The 25,970-nt window shown below is 42.2% G+C and overlaps 1 protein-coding gene across 1 annotated transcript; it reads left to right on the top strand.

Annotated features, from left to right (window-relative positions):
* Positions 1 to 1,570: 1,570 nt before the first annotated feature.
* On the top strand, positions 1,571 to 25,214 carry pdxkb (pyridoxal (pyridoxine, vitamin B6) kinase b). The gene is made up of 11 exons (XM_079512652.1): positions 1,571 to 2,148; positions 7,616 to 7,670; positions 13,328 to 13,432; positions 14,121 to 14,204; positions 15,825 to 15,859; positions 16,112 to 16,197; positions 17,221 to 17,266; positions 17,489 to 17,600; positions 20,187 to 20,323; positions 20,917 to 20,983; positions 21,774 to 25,214. Exons 1-11 carry the CDS (start codon positions 2,068 to 2,070, stop codon positions 21,887 to 21,889), a joined length of 924 nt encoding a protein of 307 aa, XP_079368778.1. The 5' UTR covers positions 1,571 to 2,067; the 3' UTR covers positions 21,890 to 25,214.
* Positions 25,215 to 25,970: the final 756 nt, after the last annotated feature.

Raw genomic sequence — 25,970 nt, 5'->3', positions numbered from 1 at the left:
TTCAGACCTGCCTGTCTAATTATGTGATAGAGCAGCCTTTGCCAAGACTCCACTTCACTCGGACTCAGTCACGACTCACACGACTCTGTGATGGAGACGGTGTGAGTCACATGCGCACTCACAGCTGTAAACTGAGCACTAACACTCCATCCTACTTAATGCTTCTCTCTGCTATAAAGGGAAGCAGAGAACGGGACACGCATACTATACATTACACAGAATCAGTCCTAAAGAATTTAAAAAATAAAATGAAATAATAACTAGAGTTTATAACATGCTAGAACAAGATACACACAACAAATAATAGTCTATGGCTGTGGTCTGGGGACCACCAGTGGTCCTTGAGGGGGTTCCAGATGGTTGTGGTCCCCATGCAGCTAAAAGATGGATAGGGAACCAAATGGACCCTTGTAGTTATAGATCTGTAACTGATGAGATTATAAAATGAAACCAAATGGACCCGTAAAGTATTGTTAAACATCTGCATTACTTAATTAAGAAGTTTATACAATTAGAGAATATAGAATAATTGTAACTTGATAAAAAATCTTATCCAACAATTACAAAATATTCTGTTGGGCTAAATGTGGATCTATAAATGCCAACTATAAATGATGGATGGTCCTTGATATGAAAGAGGTTGAAAACCTATGGTGTAAACAAGGTAAATGTTTGTGTATTTGTTTATTTTTAGATTCAAATGGTACAGTACAGCCAGGGTGTGATGCGGATCATCTATAATCACACATACCATAGAATTTGTGTATATAATATTACAAATTGTTTGTTCGCTATATGTTGCATATTAACTACGTAGAGGGATGACATTGTCTGAATTGAATACACAATTAAATTAAAATGTAATCTCAGTCAGTCACGAGAAGAAGAGGGCTGTCATCATCATGGGTGTCATTCACAATTCCAGCTGCGGCGACGACGTGGTGACGTCAAGTGGTTTAGGTGGCAGGGTTGCCATATCAGTTTATTACAAGTGACAGCTTGTTTTTTCTGTAAAGCCGCTTGTTATTAAGTCTCCAATCTGAGAACCCATCGGCAAAAACATAAAGGAAAAACAGCGCCCTCTTTTCCTTTTTGTTTTTTTTGTTCCTTTAATTGCTGTTGATGCGAGTCACTGTGTTAAGTCACTGGTCGCGACAGACTGTTGACTCGCATCAAATTCAAAGGAAAAGAGGGCGCTGTTTCTCCTTTATTTGCCGATGGGTTCTCAGATTGGTCGCTTGTTGTAGTTGAGGGTTGCGTTTTTTTGTAGTGTAGTGCATTTGTGGCTTCACTGGCTTCTCAAACAGTTTCATTTCCGAGACGGGACCCCATTGTGTTGTTAAAATGGTTCAAAAAATATTTCATATTTTCCACTTTTTCCCCAAGATTTTTTGAAAATAGCAGATCTGTTAAAAGTTCTCGTACTAGTATAGTCGCTTATTTTGGGCTTGTTCTCACCTTAGAGGTTTTCACAGACCTGGTTGCGTATTTCTCTCACACAATCTGGCAACACTGTTAGGTGGTCAACAGAGTGCCTGTGTAGAATAGCCGATGTGTGTTCGTATCGTCTGCTGTCTCTCGTCTGTCGTCAGTGCGTGTGGGTGTGCGCGCGTTTCTCTGATCTGTCCTTGGAGTGAGTCCTATAATAATGGTGGTCCTAAACTAACTGACTTCAAACGGGGGGCTATATATTCAACCGTGACACAATTCTCCGGGATATATTTATAACCTTTTTGAAGCATTGTTTTTTTTTTGCATCCAAAACATCATCCTCTTGTTCTGATTCTGATCGCCTGTGTGTGCAACACATACACGCACGTACCCACGCACGCACGCACGCAAGCACACACACACACAACAGCCATCGTGACAGTCAGCAGCGGGGGGACAACAGCTGGTGGTCTGGTCAGCTAGCCACATCTAGCTAGTATCAGCGTTGTTGTTGTTATAGTGATCTCATGGTTTATCTGTGGCTGTCATAGCTTGGGTGGTTTAATATTGAAATTATAACGGATCGTCATCATCTGCGTCGCTCCTCATCCTCGGGCTGGCTGAGAGAGAGTCGCCATGGAATGTCGTGTTCTGTCCATCCAGAGCCATGTAGTCAGAGGATATGTGGGCAACAAGAGCGCCTCGTTCCCTTTACAGGTAAGAAGTAATTAATAGCCACCCATGGCACAGGATGGCATTAGAGTGTGTATATTATATAGCCATATAGGCCTTTTATATTATGTTCCATTGCCATCATGGCACATGATAATATAATGGTATAAATATATACACTCTTGAGAGTGTACACACTGTACAGTGTACACATGTTACGGATCCGTTTGGTTCCATTTGTACACACGACTCACTTTTTTTTATACTGTACTCCATTGGTGCTCTATCTAGTCTCAAAAAAGTATTTTTATTTATGTATTTATTATTTTAACCCAGACTTGCATTGCACACTGTCGTCGCCACCAATCAAACGGTGATGAATGTGGCCATGAGTAGCCTGATGCCAGATTAGCAAGGCGGGTTCATTTCATTATTGACCACCAGGCAGGGGTCATTTACACTACAGTATGATGCATATCGTTTGTGTTGAATACTACTAGTAGGCCATATTGTTTCCTGTCATAAACATGACAATACTACTGATCATGTTGCAAAATTATCCCATGTGCATGCCCTATAGTCTTATTACTTAGATCAATGGTTCTCAACCTTTTCAGGCTGCGACCCCCCCAAAACAAATGATCACATTTGAACTTGAACCCTGATAAGCACTTGGAATGTAAGAAGTTGAACAGATCCAAAAGCTCACAACGCCTAGATTGGCTTTAATATATGATTTGACATTTTGGCCAATGTTTTATAGTATAGTTTGTTTGATGCAGTACATTTTAGGTATTAAAAAGCCCACCCCCCGGGAGGTCCTGACCCACAGGTTGAGAACCACTGCATGATCTCTATATCAGTGTCCAGCATGCTGCTATGGCTTTGGACACGTTGTTGTTACTACTGACAGACAGTGACAAGCAGCCAGGGTTCTAAAGGACACATGGACTTGGAGCTGGCATGGTGATGAATGTGATTGTCTAATGTCTATGTCAATTATGTTTACCATGGACAGTCGACGGCAATAGTTTGCCATAAGTGACAATGTCATTAGATAATCGTGAAGATGATTGATGACTGATGTAGGTGTCATGTCAGGTTCCAAAATATTGATGACAGTCTATGATTATGATTGTTATGTCCTTCACATTTTCTGACAGTTTAACAGTGTTATGGCCTTATTTGTCCCACCATTGACAGTCAATCGTAAGGGGTATTCAAGTATTTTTAGACTGTAAGTCTCAAGATTGTTACTCTACACTTCAGTGTGTTTATACAATGGCTTACAGAGGCTAATATTATCCACGACAGCTGAAAAAGGCCTTTCTAGGACTCTTGCGGCTAGTAACTTAACCTTAACCACAGGTCCACAGGCTAGCAACTTGCTGAGGTTAACCAACTTTAATGACACTTACCAGTCAGTGATGTTGTGTACGGGGGGTGGCTCACTGATAGTCTTAAAGAACAAGCCCTCGTTTTCATATTTAGGCTGTTTTACATTGCTAGAATTAATACCCCATCTCTCTCTTTCTCTTATGGTCAAATTGTTGTTGAGCTGTGTAGAAAGTGTGTCTAGATGTATGCTTACAGTACCATCAATTCATGACCTTCAACAAAGGGTGAAAATGAACATAAACCACTGACCAAATGCAGGTCTACATTGTCTTTTGCTGGTCAGCCTGCTTGTCTACTTTGGCAGTTGGCGAGCAAGCAAGCATTTGGATATCCTATTAATTGGCCAGTAAATTAGTGACAGTGGCTGATGACTTTTACAATTTACCAGTCAACATAGGCTGAAGACCGAACACTTTTATTCGGCTCATAGTATACGTAGGAGTGCACAAGAGTTATTGGGGATGTTTGTGTCATTTAGAATAGTACTGATAATGATGACGATAGTGATATTGGTGTTGGTGAGTGTGTGGCTGGTGTGGTGGCACTCCTCTCACATGCTGTGAGGGATGAGAGGTCTTCTGTCCATTCAGTACGCTGGTGGGTGAATTCAGCCCTTAGCGCTTTCTGTCAGAAATATGGGGAGGGAGTACGCTGTCGGGTAAGGGGAGCCCGCTGCATTCAGTACACTCACCACCGCTGCACGAGGAAGAGTGAGGAGCCTGGGCTCTGATTGGCTGCCACAGGATTCCTCTGAATGACATCACTGAATATGGAGACAGCAGCTTCCATAGAAGTAGGATCTATAGAAACTGAGTGGATAGGAATGTCGATTTGCCGACAGAATTAAACTAGAAATGCACTCTTATCTGTCGAGCTGCCAACTTGCGCTTTGCACACAAGTTGGCCACGAATGGCCTACTTGTGCGCGAGCAGAGCACTCAACTTAACGGCAGTGCTTGACCGTTCTGTTTGTGCCCCGGCTCTCCACCGTCAACTACTGCGCTATAAGCAGACCCCAATCAAGTTATTGATTTGAAACATCTGACATATATAGTTAATATATACTATAAACAAATTATATTTTATGTCATCCACATACGTCTTTTAAACGTGTTTTTTTAATATAAATACACATAGTTACGTCATCAGCAAATTCCCGATTGGCCGAGCGTGTCGGCGACAATTCACAATCCCTGATTGGCCGAGCCAGTCACGAGCGTACGCACGCAACGCCCTGATTGGCCGAGGGTGTCGCCGACATACGCAGCCGAAAACGGTACTTGCGCATGCTCTGCTCGCGAAAGTAATAAGGATTATTATCTATTATATATTTTTGAGGGGCGCTAGCCCCTCCTATGCCCAGCTTTGTGTTTGTGTGAACACAAACATCATGGCTGATCACCCCACAGCGATGATTTTATTGGCTGAGTAAAGTGCATATTGAAGATAAAAGTGAGGGCAGAAAAGGAAAGTGAAGATGCCAAAAGTGAATGACATTTGGGATGATTTGATTGGCTGAGCATGGAATGGGATGTATGATGAATGATAAGAGCGCCCCTCACTTCACACTTTTTGAGTGGTGTAAACCACTCCTACGACTGGCTTTGTTAGTTTACGTGTCTGTCTGTCTGTTTGTCTGTCTGTCTGTTCGTACCAAAAAATGAGCATGGTTGCTATGGTCACCCAGTTCACACGGGTGTGATTTCATTACGTCAGACATTACGTCAGACCACAGCTGATCAGGCTATGTAAGACCTTGCACCACTCAGTTCACACGGGTGTGATTTCTGAATAGACTACTACAGTTTTCACTGTAGAATGCAGTCAGACATTTTAGAGACGCTTGTCTCACCATCAACATGTCATTGAAATGTTTGTTAAATTGTTAGTAGTACTTGTGGAAACATAATATATTGAATTCATTTATTACTCTGATTCTAATCACAGGTAAACAAAGAATTTGCTGTTCTTAAATCAAAACACTGCCAATATAGTAAATGTATAAAATAAAATATGTCAAAATATGCCCAAAATCAATAATATACATTATTGTAACATAATCCTCCTACATTTACAATATGACCGTACATTATGGTCATACGTCTTATCAAGGATTTGGAATGTGGTCAAGTTCAAGTTGTAGGCTTTCAGTGCAGTAGACTAGGTAGGTTAGATTACTGTGTAAGATGCTGTAAAAGTTAACTAACTCAATTCAGAATGTCAATCTATGATTCATTCTATAGGCTACATTCTATACTAAATGCAACAGAAAGCAATTGATTTATTTGAGCTTTGTCATCAAATCAGGATTCTCCAGATAGGAGAGTGTAGTAGAGAGACAGGAAACCAAGGGGAGAGAGAGAGGAGAGTCATGTGTGGGACAAGATGATTTAAATGGAATGTTTATTGTGGAAAAATATACCGGTGAATTTCTTAAATAAAAAAATAACTTCAAGTTACACATAATGACTTAATTATGTTTTAAGCCTAACACTTGCTGGTGTTAAAACAAAGCATACATTCTAACAAAAAAGTAAACAAAAGAATCAAGGCTTCATTGACAGGGACGGCTCCAGAGGGGGGCAAGGGGGGGGGGGGGGGGCTTTAGCCCCCTCTGGTGGAGGCTTAGCCCACCCTAAGCCCCCAAGAAGCCCAATTGACTGACTTCTATGGAATACTAAACGACTCGCCCCTTTACCAACTCGGCCCCACGAAATGTTTTAATGTACTAAACAGTTAATTTTGTATTTTCCTCCCTCTCTGACATCTGAAATGATCTTGTATACAGATTTATTTGATTGTATAGTAGTCGATCTCTATACACACATTTCTTCCATGTAAACCAAGATTCAATAGCCCCCCCTCTAATTAGCACCCCCAGTCACAATGTTCTGGAACCGTCGCTGGTAATTGATAGAAAATAAGTTTATCTTTTTAACTTTATTCATGGCTCAGTGGTCCAGGCACCTTGGCTGGTAATCCAGTCTGGCAGTGTGCCGCGGGTTCGACTCCCGATCCCGACGGCCTTTACTGCATGTCTTCCCCCCCCATCTCTATCCCCATTTCCTGTCAGCCTACTGTCTGTCCCTCCATAAAAAAATAAAATAAAGGCGAAAGCCACAATTGTTTTTGAGTGGTGCAACCACTCCAAGGAACAGCAATGTCTGTGTCCGTGTGACACCTATGTGACTCGTGTTAACCTATGTTTGTGTGTGACTCATGTGTGACTCATGAGTACCAGTAGGGGCGCTGTCGTGCCAGAAACAGAGAGAAAGAGATAGTGTTGCACTGTTGCCTGCTAATGAGAGCGAGAGAGAGAGAAGGGGGGGGGGGGGGGGGGGAGTTGCACCACTCAGTTCACACGGGTGTGATTTCTTTTTAAATAATTACCCGTAGGAAAAAATTCTATAAGAACATCAGCAGATTATTTTCCCCCCCCTGAATATGTTACAGGCCGGGGTGATTGAGTCTTTATCTCAGTGTGGTACTAAATGTAATGAAATCCGACACTTCATGCTTCCAGACATATTGTCAAGTAATTTATGTTTGAGAGGGTCATAAAGACAGATTCACATACGTTTTATGTCACTCTCTCATAAATGTAGTGAAATGTTGGTGTGCCATGCCCTGCAGACTGTGCTAACTTGACATTAACTATACAAGTTAAGAAAACTAGGAAAGGATGAATAAAAGATCAATCATTATCAATCAATACAATTATCTTGCTTTAACCCATTTTTGGGCGGGAACCCCTTCTGGCGTTTTAAACATTATGTTATAATTTAGCTATTGAAAAATAGCTTGTAGGTCTTCTATTTTTGAAAAATCGTGAAAATATTTATTTCAGAAAACTGGAGGATTTAGAAGATTTTTTGTCAGGCCTAAATGGGTTAAAATAAATTGAAGGTGAATCGTATTCTCAGTTATGGCTCTGACTCGCAAATACAAATGAATCAATGATAGAGAGCAGTGTAATGCAGAATGAATTCTGCATTATACTAGAATTGTTACGTTATGTTGCTATATAGCTAAAAATCTAAAACGGCACAGTTGTAATGCGTTAAAACATGTATTGTTATAATACTGTAACTAAAACTCATGACTATGTCTCCAGGTGTTGGGGTTTGAGGTGGACTCCATCAACTCTGTCCAGTTCTCCAACCATACAGGTGAGACCTACAGTGTGAAACTAAGCGAATGTGCACTTCAAACTGGAGACGTGTGTGTGTGTGTGTGTGTGTGTGTGTGTGTGTGTGTGTGTGTGTGTGTGTGTGTGTGTGTGTGTGTGTGTGTGTGTGTGTGTGTGTGTGTGTGTGTGTGTGTGTGTGTGTGTGTGTGTGTGCGTGTGCATGTGCATCATATACATTTGTAGGAGCGCCTATATTTTAATGTATGCCTCTCGGTAAAGGTTTTTGATTGTGTGTGTGTGGGAAGTGGGAACGGGGACAGACCACGTGTTACCGGCTAATACCGACAATAAGCCACTCCCGACCTACTTTAAGAGTACTGACTTTAGATTTGTTTGCCGTAAAGGAGATAACATAAGTGTAAATAATATGACCTCAATCCAATCCACCTTTGAATCTCTGAGGAGGGACACATGATGCTACACAGTCTAGATTTGATTGCACAGCCAGCATCAGTTCAGGTCATGAATGATGGCAGTCAATAGTCATCAACTTCTTGCCTGCCTCCTCAGATGATGCTCAACTGATTCCCACCAAGCTGCTGGTCAGCTGATGCCAGCTGGCTCCTGTTGTTGGCCTTTCAACCTATGGAGCCACCGTTAAAATGCCCACCTGTAAGCTCTTGCTAAACCCACCCCCCTTAGCTCCTCTTTTACATGACCTACTGACCTTATATCAATGACATTGATGCTACCTGCGAGGTGTGTGTGTGTGTGTGTGTGTGTGTGTGTGTGTGTGTGTGTGTGTGTGTGTGTGTGTGCGTGTGCGTGTGCGTGCGTGAGCGCTCGCTCGTGCGCATAATGGATGCTCTGTAGACCCTGCCCAAATATAAAATAAAGTGTTCTTTACATCTGTTGAACTTGTTTTTATGCCGACAGGGTCAAGGTCTGTATTTAACGTGCGGTTGTTTGTACAGAGCCGTTTCTAAACTGGTTTCAGGTTAGTAAATTCAGCTATACAATTAGACTAGGATTGCCATCAGCTTGCAGAGCTGAGAAAGTGTTCAGACTTTGGTCACGTGGTCTAGTAGCGATGTAGTGATGAGAGTTACATGATTGGCTGGCCTGAGTCTAAGCCAATGGGAGATTACTAAAGTACAATATACAAGAGAATGGAATGCAAGCTGATATACGGTATAATGACTAAGTTGAGTCATTTCTTGTTATTCAACAGGTTGTTTTGTCAGTGGGGTCCATCATGCCATTAAAGACCGCATTAGTTGTTATCATGTAATTTCCTAACTGCTCAGTCTGTTTCTCAGCAGAGGGGTCTGTCACACCATTGCTCTCCTCAAGCCCAGTGTTGACTGTTTAGTGAGACATTTAGTGATGTTGAGTTTGAAAATTATGTTTTGACTTCTGAGCTACTTTAAGCCAAGTTATAGTGTAGGGCAGTGGGTCGAGGACCCCCAAATTAATTAATGTATTTGTCCACGGACCCCCATGAAATATTTTGTGCCATATAAATTTAGCTGACTTGTTTGGTTTATCTGAAAGACAAAGAAACAGACACCCGCACAAGATTTCTGCCTTTAAAGAAATTCTAGATAAAAAAAGCATGATCGGCTATTTTCAAATAACCAGTGTACAGTATATATATATATATATATATATATATATATATATATATATATATATATATATATATTATATAGTATATACTAGGGTTAAACAGATTTTGATGGAACCCATTTTGGGCGGGAACCCCTTTTGGTGTTTTAAACATTATGTTATAGTTTAGCTATTGAAAAATAGCAGATCTACAAGCTCATAGCGCGCCACCGAGTGGCGCGCTACGAGCTTGTAGGTCTGCTATTTTTGAAAAATCGTGAAAATATTTATTTCAGAAAACTGGAGGATTTAGAAGATTTTTTTTAAATTCCGAGGCTAGGCCAAAATGGATTAACTAGTTTTTCTAGGGACCTCCTGGGGGTCCCTATGGCCAACTTTGAGAACCGCTCGCGTAGGGTTAGTGAGAGTTGGGTAGATGAATATATGTATGGCCAAGTTCAGGTAAAGAATGTGGGGTGTAGGGGGCATGGTAGAGCATTTGGTAGCGCTGTCCCCTCACAGCTAGAAGGTCCCGCGTTTGATTCCTGCCTGGGACCCTGTGGGCGTGTTCTCTCCTCCGTGTCATCAGCTCCCATAGGTGGGGTTGTTGGCGAAAGGGCTTTTCTGTGTGGAGTTTGCATGTTCTCCCCGTTGTGTCCCCTATAGGTACTAGGTACCCTCACAATTATTCAGTAATCCTGGTCTCTATACTGCCTCCCCCTGGTCAGCCCGGGGCGCCTGATGGAGGGGAAAGGAACTGTTTGGAATAACGTGTTCCTTTTCTTCCACGTGCTACTGTACGTCCTACCGGGGGAAACTCCCCCTTATCAGCTGATAATAAGCGGCCTGCTCACTCCTCATGCATTAAAGGAAGCATGAGCTCAGTTTGGGGCTCTCCCCAGGTTGGCAGAGGGATTACAGTGTAAAGGCAATTGGCACCGGGTGAAAAATGGGTCACAAAATTGTGGGATAAAAATATTTCTTGATCTTTAAATGATGACGTATCAACACGCAGCTCTAGCTACATGCATATGGCACACTGCGCCTTGTCACTGACGCATAATATATCATCTTTGAGAGAATGTACAAGACAGAGGGAGGTCAGAGCAGCGAGATGTAGCAGACTGTGGGAATTGCGACAGCAGCAAATGATGACGACAGAACCACACACACACACACACGTGAGCACACGTGAACACAAGTGAACACACACAACTGCTCTCTTTTTTGGGCCCTCTGGCTTTTTTGCTGGCTTGTTGCTTAGCAACCAGCACCACACCATGTGACCTGCCTGTGACTCACCTGGAGCTGCGATATCGTCAGCCTGCAGCAACCATGTCACATATCAAAACGCACACACACAGACACACACACACACACACACACACACACACACACACGTTTGATATAACACGCATGCAAAAATGTGCAAACAAATACCTGCTCAGTTCTCACAACAACATGTGAGCAGCACATGTGTGACAGACATAATAAAGCATATGTGCGGAAATGTTGTAGAATGACGAGCCACATAAACCTCTCCAACTCAACACACCCATGCTGGGTGATCTGCAGGTGTGCATACATACAGTACAGTATGTCTTATGTATGTACTGTACGTATGTACTTACGTTATGTCTTCCATTTGATTTATGTGCATTAGTTCAGAACCAGCAGCTTATATAAACTGTCAGTGAGGCGCTCTGCTAACATCTACAGTCAGGAATGTAAATGTGTCATTTTGCTGACTCCAGCCACAACCCAGTGCTTTAGCGCGAAAGCGAGAAGACCGGGCATGTCACGATTTTGATGGGAAAGCTCTGGGAAAAAAGCAGACAAACAAACATTTGCATTCCTGTTCATCTGGAAGAAGCATTGTCATAATTTATGTAACCTATTTTGACCTGAGATCAGATTCTAAAAATGTCTTCTACATCCTGACAGTTTTCTGAAAAAGCTATGTTTCTATGTCAGTCGTTCTTCGATTTTTCAAAAATAGCAGACCTACAAGCTCGTAGCGCGCCACTCGGTGGCGTGCTATGAGCTTGTAGATCTGCTATTTTTCAATAGCTAAAGCATAACGTAATACTAACACCAAAAGGGTTGGGTTAACCCAAGAACTCAATGATTACAGTATATTATGGAGCACAGAATCATAAATAGACAGATGTGGCAAAAGGCATGGCTGAAAACCCATAACTATGCAGTAAGTGCATTATTTGAACAGAGGAAGAAAACCTTTTCAGATTGGCTCATCAAGATTGGAGTAATACAATTAACTTCAACATAGATCACAGCGGATCACCTCGATCAAACTGGGCGATAAGTGCCTGGTTTAAAGGCCACTGTGGCAGTGTAGGTAATGACAGCCACTTCGCAGTGCTCCGCTTGAGTTTTATCATCCTGACAGCGTCGGTGATTAAACCAATGCCTTTTTGGTCGCTGCTGCTGAGTGTTTGTTGTTTCATCATGTATCTGTCACCTCAGCCCTCTCGGCTGTACATTAAGCCTGGTTTAGATTTTGTTGTTGTACGACCATGTCGTTCGCTGAACATAACACAGATCTACAAGCTCACGACGGGTCACCCGCCACGTCACGTTGTGACTCGTGAGCTTGTAGACGACGTGCTGCGTTTGATGAGCAACGCCGTTGTAAAGACAGCACAATTAAGCAGCTTCTGATATGGTGTTTGACAGCAGCTCCTATGTTTTTTCTACTTCAGACACTTTTGCTGTTTTGTTGGTACAGCGAGGTACAGGAACAGATGCCGGGCTAAAATGTTAGCTAGCATTAGAAGCTTCATGACTTAAAATATCACATAACAACTGTGTTCCAAAAAGAAACAAATGGACATGTCGGTTTTGTATGGATATGAATAACCCATTTAGGCCTGACGTTGAAATAAAAAATAAAAAGTATTCTGAAAGAATATATATTCAAAGATTTGTGCCGCATTTTCACGATTTTTCATCGGTGGCGCGCTATGAGCTTGTAGATCTGCTATTTTTCAATAGCTAAAGTATTACATAATCCTTAGTTAAAACATCAAAAGGGGTTCCCGCCCAAAATGGGATAATCAAATAAGGCGAGAAAGAAACCGATAAGGTTACCACCGCTGAGTGGTAAACTATACAGAGCCACCTCCCTGACAATGTAGCACCGGGACAGTTTGTTCGTTTTTGGACCACAATTCTTATGAGACTATTCTAAGATGACCCAATGTTATTATCCATAGATAATCAACTCTATATGGAGGTGAAAATGATGTTGTCATAAATCTTCCTGGGAGCGAAAGGACACCACCAATGCTAGTTTTAACGTTAAGATTAATTATGATGACTCCTGGGGGGATCCTGAGGCATTCCCAGTCCCAGTGTGGTACTGTATAATCCCCCCCCACCTGGTCCTCTGTCTGCCCTGTGGTCTTCTTCTCCCAGCTGGACGTCACTGGAAAACCTCCCTGGGGAACTGGCCAGGAGGCATCCTCATCCTTAATCCATTTTGGGCGGGAACCCCTTTTGTTGTTTTAATTGTTATATGTTATAATTTAGCTATTGAAAAATAGCAGATCTACAAGCTCATAGCGCGCCACCGAGTGGCGCGCTACGAGCTTGTAGGTCTGCTATTTTTGAAAAATCGTTAAAATGTGGCGCAAATCATTGAATATAATATTTCAGAGCGAACATTTTTAACAAAAGTATTTGCTTCTGGGGGGGTCCCTGGAACTACATATTTTGAGATGGGGTTCCGTGGCCCAATAGAGATGATTCTGGGGGTCCTTGACATGAAAAAGGTTGAGCACCACTGACATAGAAACATGGGTTTTTCAGAAAAATTGGAGGATTTAGAAAACCTCAGTCCAAAATTGGTTAATAGATGACAGAAACCACCAGCTGACTCCTTTCTATGCATAAGAGCAGCTGGCTCTACACTCGAGTCCCTCGACGGATGACTAGTGGGCTTCTCCCCAAACCTTTTAATCCCTAAGGGAGATGCCAGCCCACCCTCCTCCCGATCGAGGAAAACCAATTGGGGGCTGCTTGGCATCAGTCTTCCTCACGCCATCCTCTCTCCTCTCTCCTCTCCAGGCTACTCTCATTGGAAGGGGCAGGTGTTGACGGCAGACGAGCTCCATGTTCTCTACGAGGGAATCAAACTGAACAACGTACACCACTATGATTACGTTCTAACAGGTAACATGGTTCATGCAAATAACACTATGTATATGATGATTAACTTCTAACAGGCAGTACTTAAATTCAATTTTGAATTTTACTAGAGTTTCCAATACTTTTATTTCTACTCCAAATATTGTACTTTTACGCCACTACATGTATTACATTGTACTAGTAGATTATTATTATTATTATTTCAAAACATACATTACCTTCAAACTCTACCTGTATATGCATCGATGCTATCTACAAGCTCACAATGCATCGCGATGGGGCACATTGTGAGCTTGTAGATCGGCTATGTTCATGTTTTGTGTTGTTGTCAGGCTACATCAGAGCCTATAGGGCTCCATTTTCGTCACCGCTAAAGCCCTTATCCCTAAACCTTTTTGTCTTTTTTTACTATTTTGAAAAACATTTTTTAATAGTTCAACTAGCCAATCTACATTGACATGTTGTGAGCTTGTAGACTGGCCATTTTAACTATTCAAAAATGTTTTGCAAAATAGTAAAAAAAAGGCAAAGAAGTTTAGGGATAAGGGGTTTAGCAGTGACAAATGGAGCCCTACGCACCTTAACCACTTTGAGCTAACCGTCTGGGCCCTGAAAGAGTCTTCTGAATGGATGACAGCTCGTAGTAGTAGATTACAGTATCCTGATTCTGAGGAATGTTAAACAATTATTATATGTCGTGTGTTTTATTCAGGGTACACCAGAGACACGTCCTTCCTGGAGATGGTGGTGGACATTGTTCAGGAGTTGAAGAGAGCTAACCCCAACCTGGTTTATGGTGAGCAGTATTTAACTCTTCTGTCTTCATCTTCATCATATGGGCGGCTGTGGCTCAGGAGGTAGAGCAGGTTGTCCAATGATCCCTGGGTCGGCGGTTCGAATCCCGGCTCCTCCTGTCCACATGTCGAAGTGTCCTTGGGCAAGACACTGACCCCTACATTGCCTCCAATGAGTTGGTCGGTGTGAGCGCGCCACCATTGATGTGTGAATGTGGGAAGTGAGGACGCTGGCGTCGACTGTTCGCCGCTTCACCTCCCAATGTATGAATGAATGAACCATTGTAAAGCGCTTTGAGCACTTGGAAAAGCGCTATAAAAATGCAATTCATTATTATTATTATCTACATGATATATATATATTTTTAAAGATATTTCTGGGGGCTTTTTGCCTTTTATTGATTACAGTAGTTTGAAAGGAAAGGGGGAGAGAGATGGGGAGACACGCAGCAAAGGTGGTCAGGATCGGGACTCGAACCCGCAACACGCTGTCATGCTGGATTACCAGCCTAGGTGCCTGGACCGCTCGGCCAGCCCAGGCTACATGAGACTTTTGATTTACTTCATCAAGAAAGCTGTATGGTCAGGGCGCCTGTTCAGGGGAGGGAGGAGGTGGGGGGGATAGCGTGTACCTCCACATGCGTTACGCCCCCCTAGTGAGACCTTTCACTGTCGGGTGTAAAAAAGATGTTGGCTTGATGGCCCGGGTATCGGAGGAGACCCGAGGCTTTCTTCACCCTCCCAATGACTGATTGTGGGGGTTAGCAGAGATGGAGTACTTGTAGAGAGGCTGGGGAATTGGGAATTGGCTATACTAAATTGGGACTTGAAGGGGAGAAAATGTTTCTCTTTTTTCTTGAAGGGGCATGTTTTGCACAATAAGTCTTTTCATTATGTCTGCCCACGATCTCTTTGATTCATACAGTAGGCTACGTTTATTTACCTCAGTCACTGATACTAAATCTGATTTTTTATTTTTATTTTTTCTATGAACCTGTGACTATGAACCTGTGACTGTTATAAAACGGAAATAAAAAGATTTTGAAAAGAAAAGAAAGCTGTATGAAGACTTGAGTGCAACTCAAGACTACAAGTGACACTGAGCATTATGGTTGTGAGAGAACTGTGGCTTGTCATTGATGTCAGCCTGTCAGGACTCTATCCTGGAGTAGTTTTATGGTACTGTCATTTAGAATAGAATAAATAATTAGAATAAAAAATAATACAAAGGTATTTAAGAAATAACTTTCATAATTCAATAACTTCTAAACTTCTAACTTAAAAAAAATGGATTGACAATGTTTGAAAATATATCTCGGAGGCAAATATTGTTTTACTCAACTACATTTATTTGAAAACTCTAGTTTCTAGTTACTTTGTAGGTTTTGATTATTATTACAGCTCACAAGCTTGTAGATCTGCTATATTCAAATGATTTTTGAACATTTGAAATGTTGAACTGGGACATTCTGCTTTTGGTACTCATTACATTTTGATACTTTTGTACTTTGATACTTTTGAATAGCGGCCTTTTACTTTACAGCATTGATACTTTTACTTAAGTAAAACAAATTGTGAGTACTTTTTCCACCGCTGTGACACTCACTGTTGTGTCGTTTCAGTGTGTGATCCCGTCCTTGGAGATCATGGATCTATGGTGAGTTACTGCATGGGTGTGTGTCTGTCTGCGGTCATTATAGTACTATAGTTTTAGGTGCGTGCGTGCGTGCGTGCGTGCGTGCGTGCGTGCGTGCGCGCGCAAGGCTATTGTCTCTGTGACAGATGGCTAGTTATGATCCAGCAGATTCATTCATTCTGTATGACTCACTGGAGCTGCAGTTGTGTATCTGCGTGTGTGTGTGTGTGTGTGTGTGCGTGTGTCTAAGCCGTGCGTCTCTCTTGTCTCCAGTATGTTCCTCAGAACCTCCATCCTGTCTACAAGAACAAAGTGGTTCCGGTTGCTGACATCATCACTCCTAACCAGTTTGAAGCTGAGTTGAGTTGTTGACGTTGAGCATTAATGTACATTAAGCTATTTGTTTGTTTTTCAATAGCCAACGCTAAAATCTATAATGACACGGCTGCTTTCCCGGTTTTAACCCATTTTAGGCCTGACCTCAAAATGAAAAAAAAAATCTTCTAAATCCTCCAGTTTTCTGAAATAAATATTTTCACGGTTTTTCAAAAATAGCAGACCTACAAGCTCTGAGCTATGAGCTTGTAGATCTGCTATTTTTCAATGGCTAAATTATAACATAATGTTTAAAACACCAAAAGGGGTTCACGCCCAAAACGTATCAACAGATATATATAGACGTTTAAAAAAAAGCTAATCAACGTCTAAGCTAAGCCTAGACAGCTAAGGGCCGATTCATACTCCTATTTTATCGCTGTTTCGGCGCTGTAGTGCCGAAATGATTTCGGCTCGTCAGAAATTTTCAGTAGCACCGAAGAGCCGGCTTTAGGACGGTACCCGCCCCCCCAAACCTCAAATGACGTCACATTGTAGGCTCTACAGAGCCGAACCGACTTTTATTCGGCTCTGTAGTATGAATCGGCCCTATGAAAACTTTCATTTTTAGACCAGTTATAGCCCGGTTTTAGACGATGCAATGTTACCACAAGTTAACATAAAGTATATACTCAGCCATATTATATGGCTTGCACAGCATCACTGGCTACTGTAGGGTGAGTTGAGGTTGATTTTCCTGTCCGGTGGCTCCACCTAGTGGTGCTTTAGGCAAACTACAGAATATTGCTAAAAGGTTATTCGGGGCCAGCCCTGCATCTGCTTCTAGAACTGGTCGAGAGCTAACACTTTTATGGCTAAATAAATAGCATTTTACACATAAGAAAAAACTAATCCCTACCAAGTGCTAGTTTTACATTTTACAGCTTACATAACACATGAGGAATAGGAATTCATTAGTTCATAACTATTTATTCCTGTATAAATGTCTGTTGGCTTTGTGTGTATTGTATTGTTAACAGGATGCTTGTTTCTTCGATTCATTTTAGGTTATTGACAGGAAAAAACATTAGCACGGAGAAAGATGCCGTAGAGGTAAAATATCCACTTATCCACTTTATTTCTGTTTTTTTTGGATACTGAGTTTTACTGTTGACAGGCTGACTAATCTTCAGACTAACTGACTGTGTGTGTGTGTGTGCGTGTGTGTGTGTGTGTGTGTGTGTGTGTGTGTGTGTGTGTGTGTGTGTGTGTGTTGTGTGTGTTGTGTGTGTGTGTGTGTGTGTGTGTGCGTGTGCGTGTGCGTGTGCGTCCAAGGTGATGGACCTGCTTCATGCTATGGGTCCAGACACGGTGGTCATCACCTCCTCTGACCTCCCCTCCAGACTGGGAGATCGTTTCCTGGTCTCACTGGGAAGCCAACGCACTGGTATGTCTGTCGTCGTTGAAAGTGTTTATGTGGGTTTTATAAATGGTATAACCATTGAAACGTTTTAACTGAATAAGTGACTGAATAATTAATACATTTGTTCCATTTGGAACATTAACCTCACGTCTTTTGATTGATTGAAATATTTATTAACAGTTTGCAGAATTACAGTACATTTCAAGCACAAACTCAATACAAAGACTGTTAACTGGATGGATGGATTTTATTTTGTCATTGAACACTGTTTACACACATGTACAACGAAATTGATCTGTTGGCATCACTCCAATGCAGTACAAAAGTAATCATAATGTGTTAGTAGCAGCACCCAGTAGGTACCAACAATAAAAAGCAGCAAGAAATAAACAGTGGGTCGTCCACTGTGAGTGGACGACCCAATTAAGCATTACACTTGTTTACAAGAGGGTCCACCTTGTTCAATTCATCAAAACATTTAGAGACGTACAAATAGACACTTCTATATAGTCTAAAGAACAGAACAGGAATTCATCACCAGCCTTTCCACCACAGAGGAAAGCCTGGTTTTCGTTCTAAACTGGCCTGTTAGAATTAAAGATGGATCATGGCTGGATGGATCAACCATTATTATACCAACACCAAATGATTATACCAAACCAAACTAAACCACATATATAATATTGACTGTTAAGGGCTTCATTTAATGTGTTAATTTGCCCTTAAAGGTTTCATGACATTTTCATTTATTTATTTATTTTCGTTTTTCTTTTAGGCTTTATGACCTCAATTACATCCACGCAACCTGAACATTGAGTGGATTTTCTGTGAATTTTCTTTGTGGGTTCTGAAACCTTTTGAGCTGCATTGAAAATAGGCAAACAGTCAATGACATCTGCTGGCACATTCCTATGTCATATATGGGATTTGTGGACCTCACAATCCACAGGCAAATCAGAGCACTTGTTTGAACCAGAAAACCCTGGGCCGTGGCTCAGTGGTCCAGGCACCTTGGCTGGTAATCCAGTCTGGCAGTGTGCCGGGGGTTCGACTACCGATCCTGACGGCCCTTACCCCCCCCCCGAAAGCCACAAAAAAAAAACATTAAAAAAAAGAAAACCCCAGACCACAGAAAATCTACTGATTCTCTACTACTGTAACTGAAAAAACCTTTAACAGTCATTATTTAACTGATATGCTAGTGGTCCAGAGCTCAAAAATAGATTGAGAAGCACTGATCTATTCCTTTCCCATAGTTGCCCTTATTCTGTTCTCTTAACCTTCCATTTTAAACTCATGTCTGATTCATTGCAACACATTTCTTGAGCAAGCAGACACATGCGATTGCATGTGAGGGCACATTTCCTAATAATGGTGACTCAACCAGTCAATCCAGAACACTTTCCCTTGAAATTCTAACTCTTCTCTGTGGAAGTTTTCGACATCCGACTTCCCAGTAACTGACAACATTTCTTTTTTTTCTTCTTTTTTTAAATATATATATATTTTTTTTTATATATGTTTTTTTGTGGCTTTCGCCTTTATTTTATATTTTTTATGGAGGGACAGACAGTAGGCTACACTGCCAGACTGGATTACCAGCCAAGGTGTCTGGACCACTGAGCCATGGCCTAGGCCGTAACTGACAACATTGACGTGTCACGACATCATACATCACCAGGTCATTTAGTGCAGTTTCTCAACTAGTGGTCGATAAAAACAAATCTTCAATTTCCCACATTACTAAATGTATGGCCAGGGACCACATGATGCAATACCTTCACGGACCACCAGTGGTCCACCACAGACCACCAGTTGAAAATGCGTGATTCAATACTACGTTCCGGTCCGGTAAAGACCCCGGCCTGCCTCTGATTGGTCTACCGACACTGCCGGTCTTTGCTCTGTGGTTACCAGACTTTCCACCGAGGTGGATATAGTCTGGTGACACTGACACGAGGTTACTCCGTGGTGGGAAATAAATATTGCTTGTTGTTGGCATTGCGTTGGGGGGGGGGGGGGTTGCAACTCGAACAGGGCAGAGTCGGCTCTAGCGAACTTTGCAACGCTCGGCACCGCAACTCGCGCCTCTGACGCCGGGGCTCCACCGGGCGCGTTGCGTTCGTTTTTTGACGCACGCACGCACGCGCCCGGTGGAGCCCCGGCGTTAGGGCGCTCGGTTGTGTCTCCCGTGGCTCAATTTCGCTAGAGACGGCACCCCTCCCTCTCGGTCTAAAACTATATATATCAGCCAAAGAAAACTAGTCTGCGGTTGTTGGAACATAGTCTAGTGAGTTGTTTTGGAGGCTGTATTAGAAGGCGAAAATGCTCCGCCTAAAGCCTCTCCCTACTGCCAATCAGAGGCAGGCGGGGGGCGGGTCTTTACCGGACCTGAAAGTAGTCTAGTATTAGGCGTTGAGAATCTCTGAACGATCCCGATCCCGATGACATGAAGTTCTTTCCGCTCCGACCGGATCAGAAACCCAAAAATGTTATTGATTGATCCCAGGCTATTGGAACACAGGTTATTTTTTTTCCATTTCCTGAAAATGTGACAGATTTGGACATAACAACAAGGTTTCTATACCTGACTAGCCTGTTACTGTTCAGTTCTTCCAGATGGCAGCCGGTCAACGCAGAGAGTTCGCATGGATGTTCCCAAAGTAGATGCTGTGTTTGTAGGAACCGGGGATTTGTTTGCTGCTATGCTGTTAGCGTGGACACACCACTATCCCAATGACCTAAAGGTACGCACGCACGCACGCACGCACGCACACACACACACACACACACACACACACACACACACACACAGAGATGGGGTGGCTCCTAGGGGGCAAGCCATCTAGTGATTCTCAACCTTTTCATCCCAAAGTAATCATAATTGAACTGGAGACCCTCTCTAAAATAATCATATTTGAACTGGGGACCCTCTAAAATAATCACAAGTTGAAATGGGTACCAACCACCCCGAAAAGCACTTGAGGAGTTGAGGCATTACATTTTAGTTTGAGTCGGTTCAGAGATAAATGTTGCGAGGCGTTTAGTTGTGAGCTTGTAGATCTGCTATTTTCGCCATTTCTTTACCAGTTTTAATAGTATAGTTTTGTTGATCACTTTTGATGCAGAAACGGTCTTTTTTTCGGTAGTTTTTTAGTTTGGTATTAAAAAGTAATTTTGTCTTGTCACTTCACTTTTTTCTTGATTCACCTCTTGTCTTGATTGTTTAAAGATGACGTCATGGGCCGCTATTTCTTGATACCAGGCTTGATAAGCCCAAAGAGCCCAACTCGCTTTTACTAAAGTTAATTCTGAATACCAGACTGTGTCTCTCTTTCAGATGGCCTGTGAGAAGACGTTTTCAGTGATGCACCATGTTATTCAAAGGACCATATCGTATGCTCATGGTAAGAACGGAAAATGTAGCCATGTTGTAAATGTTGAAATCACTAGGTTTAAGATTTGGGCTATTATTTCTTCCCATCGGTTATATGCACGAGTGTGTTTCCATCAGTGGCAAATGTAACAAAACAAAAAAAAACACTACTGAAAGATGCTTTTGGCATATTTGTCACCACAGTATTGCCACTTTGGCAAACGGACTAAATCGGAATTTTATGTCAAAATTAACACTGTTTGGCAACATTGGGCCCGATTTACTAAGCTGTTTACGCCCATATTTTGAACATAAAGGAATTTACGCAACTGCCCACGTTCATTCATTCATCTTTTTCTGTCAGTGAATTTTGTGGGAGGTCTATTTCCTGTTGCCTTTTATGGTGTGAAGCACTTCTCAGGAAAGCGCTTGTGATTTTACGATCACATGGCAGCCGATTCATCATGACATGATTACGTGATTAGAGAAAATACACTCCTCCTTTTAGTCACTTTATTTACACGTTATTTATGGCCAGCTTACTGAACCAGGCCTATCGTGTTTCCCAAGTTTTGGAGTAAAACCGGCCCCACACGGCAACGTGCATCTTTAATTCACGGCCTGAATCGGAGTTCTAATATTTGTATGTGCATAAAAACTGAAAGTGTTTTAAAGTTCTTAATATTTCTCTGCCTCTTTTCTCCCGATCTGTCCCCTCCTGTATCTATCTATTCTTTCCCTCCCCCCTCTCCCCTCTCTCTCTCTCTCTCCCCTCTCTCTCTCTCTCTCTCTCTCTCTCTCTCTCTCTTTGTTCCCGTCAGAGTTAGCAGGTCCTGGTAGAAGGCCTAGTCCACCCCAGTTGGAGCTAAGAATGGTTCAAAGTAAAGCTGACATAGAAGACCCTGCTATAGTTATGGAGGCCACAGTCATATCCTAACATTAACAACATTCTACACACTGAATCCCTTAAATACCTACATCAAACCTACAACAAACCTGTGTCCCTAATAAGTCCCTGAAACCTCATCATTGCCTCATCAACGGTGACATTTCTTAGGCTTAGATGGTCTTCATATCCTAAATCCCAAAGATCCTTTGGGATCCGTATTCCGTATCCCCTCTCCTCCTGTTCATTCCTCATTATCCCTGACCACTCAAACCTAACCCATGACCCCTGCATCTCAAACCTGACCCTGTACTTCTCCCAGTTGTTCTGAACCAGTGCCATAGATAGAAGCTTCTGGGCAGCAAGTCTGTGCATACACGACGTCGTCGGAAAAAGATGGTCAACATTCTGGAGATGTCGGTTCTTCAAGCTGCCATAGAATCACTGCTTAACCCATTTTGACCTGAAATCAGATTCTAAAAATGTCTTCTACATCCTGACAGTTTTCTGAAAAAGCTATGTTTCTATGTCAGTCGTTCTTCGATTTTTCAAAAATAGCAGACCTACAAGCTCGTAGCGCGCCACTCGGTGGTGCGCTATGAGCTTGTAGGTCTGCTATTTTTCAATAGCTAAAGCATAACATAATGCTAACACCAAAAGGGGTTCCCGCCCAAAATGGGTTGAGCTGACAGAGCTGCTGCTGAAGAAATGCTCCGTCTCTTGTCTGCTGTATCTCAGTGGTTCTCAACCCGTGGGTCCAGACCCCCCAGGGGGGGACCCCACATGATTTGTGAGGGGTCCCCATGATGACAGTTAAGTGACAATTTATGGACTTTTAACTTAAGAGCTTTTAAAACATTTTTTTTTAAATTGAAAAAAAGAACATTAGTGTATCAATCAAAAGTAAACGACAAACTATACTAATAAAACTGGTCAGACATTGGCCAAATTGTCAGATAATGTAATATAATAATATATTTATCTGTGGAACCGAGTCAAACTAAATGTATAATGTGTAAATAAAAAGATTTTGAAAAGAAAAGAGAACTCCTACAGTTCCAAGTGCTATGTCAGAGTGGGGGGTCCCCAGTTCAAATGTGATTATTTTGGGGGGTCACGGCCTGAAAAGGTTGAGAACCACTGATCTAGGGGTCTGTTCCGACGCCCCGCACCATGTCCCCCCCAACCCCTCTGTTCCGACGCCCCGCACCATGTCCCCCAACCCCTCTGTTCCGACGCCCCGCACCATGTCCCCCAACCCCTCTGTTCCGACGCCCCGCACCATGTCCCCCAACCCCTCTTGAAAACCAATGATTATATGGAGACATACAACCAACCACCCCCCCCCCCCCCCCCCCCCAAAAAAAAAAGAGAAAGTAAAAAAACAAAAACGAAAAAAACGCACAATGTATAGTTGTTGTATAGATGTTGTACTATAATTGTATTGGACCATTTCTGTATGATAACTTCTATCTGACCTTGTCTATTGGACCATTGTGTTGAATCTTGCTAACCACAATATCATTCCAAACAGAGATGTGGAGCAACTTCTTGAGACTCCATGTGTAGCCTCCCGTAGTTCCACGAGTTGCCATCAGCTAGGTAATAGTTAGCTGTCTTAATAGTCTGTAATATAGCAGGAGCTCATTCATTCCAGGAGTTCCACTCGACCACATCATATATAGCTCATATCGTCCAATGAGCTGACGTATCTGAGCCGTCATAGGCCAGCGTGATCTGTATTAGGGGGGAAAAAATAAAAAATAAATAAGCCTCACCCGTGTCAGAACCTGCCCATAATAAGAAGGCTGAACCCAGAACCCTATATCTCTTTGAGTTGTGCCACTGAATTTTACCAGAGGCCTCAGTATGCAACAAACATGCAACGTGTCACTTTGCAGAAAGTAAACGCAAAGTGCAGACACCGATCACAACTTTTTCTTTATTTTTATTTTCCCAAAGATAATTCTTTTTTGAGTGACAGTGAACAGAAAAGGGCAGGGGAGAGAGAGGGGGGGGGGGTCTGGTTGGATTCAAAGCCAGAATGGAAAAGGTGTCACAAAGTGACCAAAGACAAAACTTTAACATGAAACGACAATAAAATCTGCACGCCAGAATACTTATTTTTAGCCTTATGTATGTGTGTTACCAGGTGAGCCATCAGTGAAGCCCCTAGAAGCAGCTTTTTGACTTTGATTCACTCTCCAGTGTAATTATATGAATACAGTACACAATTAACGTTCTGCTTTTCACAAAAAAGGAAATGTCGGAATTTGGATTATTATATATATATTTTTTTTAACCATATTTTTTAGAACCATTTCTGTTTTATCGGATTATACACAGTGGCGAGTGTGTCTAGAAAGTAGTGTGAACATGACCTGTGACAATATATGGCCATGAATGATGAGCCTGATTCAGACCCATGATGTTGTGAGCACACGCCACGGCATGTGCCTTAGCCCGCCAAGCTCGCAGGACAAGCCAGGAAGATGAGATTAGCATGATGTAACCCACTGGTTCCCAAACACTGGCTTGGGACCCATTTGTGGGTCGCGGACACATTATTTCCTACAGTTAAAAATATATATATTACGGTATTTCAAAAAAAATAAAAATAAAATAAGTATAAACAAAAAAAAATAGCAGATCTACAAGCTCATAACACTGTACTGTGAGCTTGTAGATCAGATATTTTTCACTAGTTTGGGTCCCAGGGAGACGTCAAATTTCTCTTTTTAGGTCTCGAGCTAAAATATTTGGGGGAACCAGTGTGTTTGTTAACGTACTACAGTAGGTAGGCTGCGCTTGTCCCAAGTGACGATGGGGCGTCCGGAAATATGCAGATGACATGTAGATCTTTGTTGCATACAGATCTCATTGCTTATCCTGACAGAATGTTAAGATAGTGAACGCTCAAAACCTGGAGGCCTAACAAAAATTCCCAACATTATGTCAGTGTCCCAACTTTGTCAGGTGTATATGGCTCTGGGCAGGCCATTGTAATACTGTACCGCTGTTGTTTTTCTCTATGGACTGTACTGTGATACTGCCTTAGGAATCTGACATCACAACCACAATAGCACTCACCGGGGATAGATTTGGAAGTAAGAGGGAAACGGATGGAGAGGAAGCAACTCGGGCGTAGCAGAGAAAGAGGAGGGAAATGGCCGGGGAGGGCTGGATATTGCAGTATAAATTGTGCTACATGTAGATACCACTTTTTGCTGCGTTACATAGTTTGTTTCGCCATTACTCGGATAAGATGATAAAAGATGAGACGCTTCAGCTTAGAGTTCTTTTGAATATATGCCTTCATTTTTATTTAATTTTTGTATTGTTTTACTGTAATAAACAGATGTTACCAATGATGCAATTTAAGGTTGTGCTCCATTCTGGTCGAACAGCATGTTGGCAAACTGGAAAGACTGCTACACCAGTGGGGTACAGCCAGGGACCCTCATGGTTCATGCGGGGGATTAAAAAGTTTGAGAACCACTGTGCTACACTAAATGGAACAGCCTTAATTAGTATAAGTGGTAAGACCTGTGAAGGAAGTAAGGAGGAGGAGGCCCAATTTCTTTCCAATATGGCTGCTAATGCATAGAGCGTATTTGATTCGGGGCCAGGGATTTGGCCCAGCAACCAGAATACTTAGTTTGGGAGGCCTTAATTGTGCCCTGGAAAACTGGAAGCTCTTGCTCTTTGAACAATGCAGTAGTCAACAGTTTGTAGGACTAATGTATGATGATGATGATTGATTATTGTGTTCCACAACATAATTATGGATAAAACGGACTGTGCACTTGGCCATCCTGGTGTCTGCTCGGCTCTGAACATGCAGTTTTTCCTTCTACGTTGGGTTAACAAACTATAGTCAGTCGTATGTGGTCCAAACTTGTCTGCCCGTAGTGTCTGCGTGTGTCTGTGGTGAACGGTCTGTGCTACAGTTGATTTCTCTGTGTGTGCGCGTGACTGTAAAAATATTACTGTATATTTCCTTTACGATCACAGGGTTTGTGTGTGTGTGTGTGTGTGTGTAATAGGAGAAATCACTTAAAATCTAATTGACCACTTTCACCCTTCGTGTCCCTGCTTTATTTGGGCATTCCAAACTTTTCAAAAATAGCAA

Source organism: Electrona antarctica (genome assembly GCF_951216825.1).
Source record: "Electrona antarctica genome assembly, chromosome: 10".
NCBI classification, from domain to species: domain Eukaryota; kingdom Metazoa; phylum Chordata; class Actinopteri; order Myctophiformes; family Myctophidae; genus Electrona; species Electrona antarctica.
The sequence above is the reverse complement of the archived record's forward strand: the minus strand, read 5'-3'. Positions and strand labels throughout refer to the sequence as shown.